Here is an 8,154-nt window from a genome sequence, read left to right as displayed (position 1 = left end):
GGACCCCAAACACACTGGGGAACAGGTTATCGAGAGAGTTAGGGGGGCCCTCGATCTTACCAAAACGGGGGCCAAAGTGGAAAAAGTTAGGAAAGCCAAAAATCAGAAGGTCGTTCTGAGCTGTCCAAGCTCAGACGACCTAAATCTGATCAAAAACCAGGTCAACAGTAGCAAGGGGTTATCGGCACAGGAGCCGAAACCAATAAATCCTCTTGTCTGCATCAGAGGGGTACTGTCCTGTCACAAGGACGAGGAAATAATTGAACTTTTAAAAACTCAAAACAAACACCTGATGAGTGAACTGGACCAGAAAAATTCAATATTAAAGGTGCGGTATAGGAAGCGCGCGAGAAACCCGCACGAGTGCCACCCTGTCTTGGAGGTCTCTCCAGAATGTTGGAAGGCACTCTGCAAGGCAGAAAAAGTTTACGTGGGCCTAAAAAGATGCCCCATAGAGGACCAATCCCCCTTGGTGCAGTGCTCCAAATGCCTGGGATACGGGCACACTCGAGCGCTGTGCAAGGCACAGGAGCAATCATGCTCGTACTGTGCCAAAACCCACAAGGAGAGGGAGTGTCCTCTTAAGGCGCAAGGAAACACTCCCACGTGCGTCAACTGCCAAAAGGCCAAAAGAGACGGCTCTGACCTGGAACACACTGCATTCAGCAGTGAGTGTCAGGAAAGACAAAAGTGGGACAACATAGCGAGGTCTCGCGTCTCCTACTGCTAAGGTCACCCTAACTACACCCGGGCAATCAGAATCCCCATCCACAAGTATGCGCAAAAGGGAGCTTAAGTTCATACAAGCAAACCTACAGCGCTCAAAACTAGCGACAGTCGAACTGCTCCAGGCTGCCCAAAAGGAAAACATTTCAATAGCACTAGTCCAGGAGCCATACGTAGGCAGGACCGGTGTTGTGAAACAATGCAGTGGCACTCAAGTCATCCAGTGCACCTTGGGCCGCCAAAAACCAGTGAAGGCTGCGGTAATTGTTCTGGGAACAGAGCTAGAGGTCATACACGATCCTCAGCTGGTGACCGAGAATGTGGCCGCGGTCCTCATCAAAGCAGGGCGACTGAAGCTAGGAATAATTTCCATCTACCTGGAAGGGGATCAGGACATCAACCCATACATATCACGCATCAAACTAGTCTGTGATAAATTACCAACAGACAATCTGGTGGTTGCGGGCGACATCAACGCCTGGAGCCACTGGTGGGGCAGCAACTCCGAGGACCACCGTGGTAAAGATTTCAACAATTTCCTAAGTGAGATGAACCTCCAAATTCTTAACACAGGAGCTACGCCAACCTTTGAGACCTACAGGGGCGACAGGCTGTACACAAGTATAGTAGATGTAACTGTGTGCAGCCTGCCACTCCTCGGGAAGATCTCTGGCTGGCAAGTCCGCAGAGGTTTAACAACATCCGATCACAACGCTATAACTTTCGGTATGCGTCTGGAGACAGCCCTGGAAAGCATCAGACCTGTCACCACGCGCATATACAACACAAGGAAAGCGAAGTGGACGGACTTCAACGGTTCTTTCCGGTCAGGACTTTCTGAAAAAGACATCACATCCACCCGAATAGGGAATATTTCAAACCCGGAAGAACTGGAGGAATCTCTCGCAATTTATGTTGAAATCATCCATAAAGCGTGTGAAACGGCAATCCCAAAAGTTGGTATAAACAAGGGAGAGCCTAAGCCACCCTGGTGGTCCCCCTCTCTAGAAGATCTGAAAAGAGAGGTACTCCGCAAAAAACGGAGAATTAAAAATGCAGCTGCCAGTCGCAGACTGTTTGTCATAAACGAATACACTCACGCTAAGGAGGAATACAAAACCAAGGCAGCTGAGGCAGCAACCCAAAGCTGGAAAGAATTTTGTGAGACACAAGACCGTGAGAGTATGTGGGACGGAATCTACAGAGTCATAAGGAAAACGGCCAGAAAACAAGAAGACCTGCTGTTAAGGGACTCCGCCGGCTTAACGCTTTCCCCGGAGCAATCGGCGGAACTCCTGGCCCAGACTTTTTACCCTCGTGACACTGTAGATTCCGAAACGGAACATCAGACCCTGGTGAGAAACCTGTCTGAAAACAGGAAATCCACGGACATCGAAGACCTATCCGCCGATGATCCCCCATTTACGGCCGCGGAACTGGAAACAGTCCTAAACAGGCTTAATCCAAAGAAGGCTCCCGGCCCTGACGGGCTCACGGCAGATATATGCACAGCTGCAATTCGCTGTGACAGAGAGGTGTTCCTGGCGCTGGCCAACAAATGTCTGGCGCTAGAGCACTTCCCGAAGCAGTGGAAGGTAGCGCACGTGTGCATCATCCGTAAACCAGGGAAAGATGATTACACCCACCCAAAATCCTACAGGCCAATTGGTCTCTTATCGGTCCTAGGCAAAATAGTTGAAAAACTCACAGTCACCAGACTGCAATGGCTCTTCCTCCCTACCCTAAACAACAAGCAATACGGGTTCACTCCTCAGCGTAGCACAGAAGACGCCCTCTATGACCTTCTACAACATATCAACACACAGGTAAGTTACAAGAAAATTGTGCTTATGGTGTCGTTGGACATAGAGGGGGCTTTTGACAACGCGTGGTGGCCTGCCCTAAAGAAACAACTTATTAACAAGAGGTGCCCAAAAAACCTTTACGGCCTTATAACATCCTACCTTTGTGACAGGACAGTCAGGGTCAATTACGCAAGAGCAGTATTCGAAAGGGGCACCAACAAAGGGTGCATCCAGGGCTCCATAGGAGGGCCTACCTTCTGGAACCTAATTTTAGATACGCTCCTCCAAAAACTAAATAGCCTAGGCGTCTACTGCCAAGCATTTGCAGATGACGTAGTCCTAATATTCTCAGCCCCGACAGTCGAAAAAATTCAAAGCACAGCCAACACCACCTTAGAGGCTGTGCAAACATGGGGAAAACAAAACAAGTTGAACTTTGCCGCACACAAGACCAATGCGATGATAATAACTCGTAAACTAAAATACGACCTCCCCATAATAAACATGTCAGGGATCCAGCTAAAACTCGTAAAAGAAATAAAGTTGCTGGGTCTTATCATCGACTGCAAACTCACCTTTAACTCACACGTGGCGGCCACTTGTAGAAAGGCAGCCGACATATATAAACAGCTAGCGTGTGCAGCAAAAGTGAGTTGGGGTCTAAACAAAGAGATAATAAGGACCATATATGTGTCGGTGATAGAGCCAATCGTGCTATACGCGGCAAGCGCGTGGTATCCTGCAGCGGAAAAACTATCAATCAGAGACCAACTGTCCTCGCTGCAGAGAGGCTTTGCAATAAAGATTTGCAAAGCCTATCGCACGGTGTCTCTAACATCGGCGCTCATACTTTCCGGGTTGCTGCCACTCGACCTCAGGGTCCAGGAAGCGGCAGCCTTCTTCAAAATCAAAAAAGGCTACTCGGAGGAGCATATCCCGCCAGGAAGAGAGGTGGAGCAAAAAGTGGGATATCTCCACAACCCACATCCCTCAACTCTGATAATAACAGAGTTCGAGCGTCTTGAAAATCTGGATCCAAATACTTTGGAGACCTATCATGTAGTCGGTCCCCAAATCTTCACCGACGGCAGCAAAATAGAGGGGAAGGTAGGTGCTGCCCTAACATGGTGGGACAAAGGTAAAGAGACCAGGTACTCCACCTTCCGACTAGAGTCACACAACACTGTCTTCCAATCGGAGATGTATGCGCTCTACAGAGCGGTCAAGATGGCAAGGAGCTCAAAAGCCAAAACTGTAAATATCATGAGCGACTCAAGATCTTCGCTTGAGCTTTTAAAAAATCCATGTGTTACACACCAACTAGCTCTGGAGATTAAAAAACTCATCGCGGAAACCCGAGCAGAAGACAGAGAGGTGAGACTCTTCTGGCTAAGGGCTCACGTGGGAACACCCGGGAATGAGAGAGCAGACCAACTAGCAAAAAAGGCTGCTCTCACCAAAAAGACGGCCCCTGATTACAGTAAAGTGCCCCTTTCATACATTAAGCGGAAAATCAGGGAGGTAACAATTCAAAAATGGCAACAACGCTACGAATCCTCCACCACAGGGTCGGTCACCAAGGCATTTCTGCCGACCGTCTCTTCTGCGAGACGAGTACTGAAGGACACCACATTGACACCAACTTTAGTCCAAGTCTTAACTGGCCATGGAGGATTCGCGGCCTATTTACACAGATTCAACCTAATAGACAGCCCATCCTGCGTCTGCGACTCGTCGTGCCACGAGACCATCTGGCACATTTTATTCGAGTGCCCAAGATTTGGTGGAGACAGACTCTCACTCGAAATTCAAACTCAGACCCAACTGAGCCAAGAGTCTCTACCCACCATCATGGAGACTGAGAGTCTGAGGAAGCCATTCCTGGCCTTTGCCGCTAAAATCGCACGAGTCGCAGCAATAAACAACGGCTCAACAATTGCATCCAAGGATTTGCCCCACCAACCACAAGTCCCCACCCCTACAACGCCTGCAAACAGTAGGCCACTCATCACAACCACAGCAGGTCTAAATAACGTTATTACCCCAGCGCCGACAAACTCCAGTGAACAACTACTGGAGTGCGCCAAAGTAGGGGTACCAAAACTGAGAGTTCGTAGCGTCGCACTCTTCATGGACAACGACAATGAGTCATTTGGAATTTCCTTCTGCCGGGAAATCACAAACAATCAGCTGGCCATCTCACCCGGCCTCGCAGCTCTGCGGTTTGGAAGTACCAACAAAGCCGTGATGAAGCGTAGTAGCTACATAGCTCTTCCTCTGGCAACATTCATGGGCCACTCCTGCCGGGTGGTACGATTGCAAAACAAGGCGGTCGTACTCCTCGAATGGAAAGTCGAGTCCCCATTCACCCAGGCATGTTTGATACTTACCAGTCTTGCGCAGAGTTGCCAATCAGCGGGAGCACACCTACCCCGCATTATTAGCGTCGACGCTATGGCCATCGGGTATCAGAAAGGTGAAGTTGTGGACCGTTGCGGATGCGTCACTGCCTCAAAACATTATGAGGTAATAGTTTATGAAGACCGAGGGGAAAACTTAGACTACCTCAAACCCCACGTACGCGCCGCATCGACCGCACCATATCACCTACCCACCGGCGTCAACCATCCACCAACAATCAGTGGCTCAGAGCGGCTACAACAAAAAATTGCAGCCGAAAGGCTCTCAGCATTAGAGAGTAGTCGAAGTCCAAAAGAGTGCCCTGAAACCCGGAGCCGAATGAAGGCCCTCTCTGACTTCTTTAAAGTAGTCATGGGTCGGCCAACTGAAGGCAACCCGAGTGGAAGGCAAACCTCAGCTGTGGAGAGATTTTTAACTCCAAACAAGGCCACAGAACGGCCAACGGATAGGACAAAGCGAACTCGGGCTGATTTCGGGCAAATCAATTCACCACAATACAGAACCGTCGCAAAACCCCTCCACCACATTATCAACGCCTTTCTGGAATTCCGCGCTATCATCGAGGCAACCAGAGAGGTCAGTCTGGCAACATGCAGAAACATCATGCATGCCTATCAGCTTAACAACCTTGCGCTGCTAAGGGTCAGACTCGAGGAGGCGGACGCAGCCATCTATAACAACGCAACATCTAAAGTCATACATGGACAAATGTCCGGTCCTTACATGGCTGCGTTCAGCGCTAGCGTTGGTTTTGTTCCTATAGACGAGAATGCACTCAAAATCAAGGGAACCACCACTTTTAAAACCCCCGAGGGAGATCCCATCGTCGTGACCGCCCGTTGCACCAAGATTATGCTGGATGACAGGATCCTGGACATGGCAAAAACCATTGCCCCGGGTCCTGACATCTCGGCGTACGGGAGTGACTGGGTGGTACCCGACATCAAGTGGATCAACGGAGTGCCGGGCTGCGGCAAAACAACATATTTGGTAAAACACTTCGACGAGACCAATGATGTAATTGCGACAACCACAGTAGAGGCGGCAAAAGATCTGAGAGAGAAGCTAGCGCACCGCATAAAAGGAGAGGAAAAAATACGAGTGCGCACAATAGCTTCAATCCTCACAAATGGATTCAGGGGGTCCTTCAGTTGTAAACGGTTAACCGTGGACGAAGCCCTCATGAACCATTTTGGCTCTATAATTATGGCCGCCAAGCTGTCTGGCGCAGTGGAAGTGGTCTTAGTCGGAGATGTAAACCAACTGCCGTTTATCGACAGAGATAATCTCTTTCACATGAGATACTGTCGGCCCGACTCTATCACAATGATCCACCAAAACTTACTTTGCACACACCGCAATCCGATGGATGTTGCCTTCGCCCTCAGTGAAGTGTACTCTGGCATATACTCATCTCAGCCCAGAGTGCACTCATTAATCCAAAAGGGATATAGAGATGCGGTTATCCCAAGATCCTTGGAAAATACCCTCTACCTCGTACACACACAGGAGGAAAAGAGCACCCTTTCCAACCAGGGCTATGGAGCGGGGTCGGGTTCCCGCATCTTAACCATCCACGAGGCACAAGGCCTAACGTACGAAACCGTCTTCATCCTGAAATCAAACGCCAAAAAACTCAGCCTGCACGACAGTGTACCTCACGCGGTTGTCGCAATATCTAGACACACCAAGACCTGTGTCTACTTCGCTGACGACTGTGGCGACGCGATCGGCAGGTTGATAGGGAGGGCACAGAGGGCCAGTACCAAGAACATCATGGAGTACTGTTTAAAAATGGCCCTCAAGGATAGAAACGGCAGAGTCGTGGAGGCCCTCACAAAATCAATTAAATAAAACCACCTCACCTCCAAAAGCTTGGATTGCGGCAACAATAACCAATACTTCATACTCCTTACCTATCCACTCAATAATAATATGTATTGTGTTTTTGGCTTTAATAGATTAAATTAAATTTGTATTAGAATTCATTTTAATTGATAAAATTAATAAATATCACTATGTATTAGATTAAATTTGAAACTGTTATAAATTAATTGTATAAATTGTATCACTTATAATATTATGTAAAATAGCATGCACAAAAAAAAAAATATATATACATATATATAATAAAAATTAAAAAAAAAAAAAAAAAAAATATGTAAAAAAAGAAAAAAAAATACTAATAAAAAAATAATAACAAAAAAAAATATATATTATAATAAAAAAAAAAATATATTAATTATAATATTAAAAAGAAAAGAAAAAAAAATACTGCATGTTATAATAAAAAAAAAAAAAAAAAATGCATGTTATATTATAAAAATTATGCATGTTATAAAACTAGTTAAGAGACTAAAAATAATATGTAATTGTATTATGGTAGTTGACGGGACTACCTCATTAATTGTGACGAGTAAACCATCCTTTTGAAAAACAAAAAATTATATTATCTAAAAAAAAAAAAAGGCACGGACCTTGAGTCTGTGGAGTTTGTTTTATTTAAAAAAAAAAAAAAAAAAAACCTAACCTAACCTAACCTAACCTAACCTAACCTAACCTAACCTAACCTAACCTAACCTAACCTAACCTAACCTAACCTAACCTAACCTAACCTAACCTAACCTAACCTAACCTAACCTAACCTAACCTAACCTAACCAGTCATTTGCCCGAACGCGACCCGTTGACAGCGAAATCGCATCGCTCCTAACATTGTTTTTTAGAAAGGTGGTATTTTTACAACTTACACATTAGTGTTATATACCAATGGATGCGCGCTAAAACGCAGAATACGGACGCGAAAACGGATTTAAAATCGGATCAGACATTGGAAAGTTATAGCCAAAAGTCACGATATTAACAAAAATTACGACATCGCTGGAAAGTCCCGATTTATATCGGGGACTTCGAGAACTGGAACTGCAGTGTTGTGTGTGTCTGTAAGAAGAGTGTTTGTGTAAATTTTCGGATTTTTTGGACTCATAAATCAAGAAAAACAAACAATTTTTGGTAAGTCGGGCGGTGACAATCCCCCTTTACTCAGTGTATGGTGAAAGATAATGGTGTAAATAGACGCGTCCTATCGAAACAAAGCCCTTGGTCTTTGTTCCGGGGAAATCGGAGCTAAATTGGCGAAGTTAGACACAAAAGTGTTTTTAACCTATAAACAGAAACTTTCTCCGCCAAAACTGCACTTTCCC

General features: G+C 46.3%; 2 protein-coding genes across 2 annotated transcripts; both read left to right on the top strand.

The window, feature by feature from the left end:
• Nucleotides 1–160: 160 nt before the first annotated feature.
• Nucleotides 161–730, top strand: LOC123701074 (the record flags this gene model as incomplete). Its single annotated transcript, XM_045648484.1, has 1 exon — nucleotides 161–730. A coding segment is annotated over one exon (570 nt), but the record flags the coding sequence as incomplete, so codon positions are not given.
• Nucleotides 731–764: 34 nt separating this feature from the next.
• LOC123701072 lies at nucleotides 765–6,806 on the top strand. The gene has a single exon (XM_045648483.1). The coding sequence runs from the start codon at nucleotides 777–779 to the stop codon at nucleotides 6,804–6,806; it is 6,030 nt and encodes a 2,009-aa protein (XP_045504439.1). The 5' UTR covers nucleotides 765–776.
• The last annotated feature ends 1,348 nt before the right edge of the window (nucleotides 6,807–8,154 follow it).

Source organism: Colias croceus, chromosome 20 (assembly GCF_905220415.1).
Source record: "Colias croceus chromosome 20, ilColCroc2.1".
NCBI lineage: Eukaryota > Metazoa > Arthropoda > Insecta > Lepidoptera > Pieridae > Colias > Colias croceus.
This window is presented reverse-complemented; position numbering and strand designations above follow the sequence as displayed.

Coding starts and splice junctions, on each gene's coding strand:
- LOC123701072 (XM_045648483.1), top strand. CDS start 777: ATGCGCAAAAGGGAGCTTAAGTTCATACAAGCAAACCTACAGCGCTCA.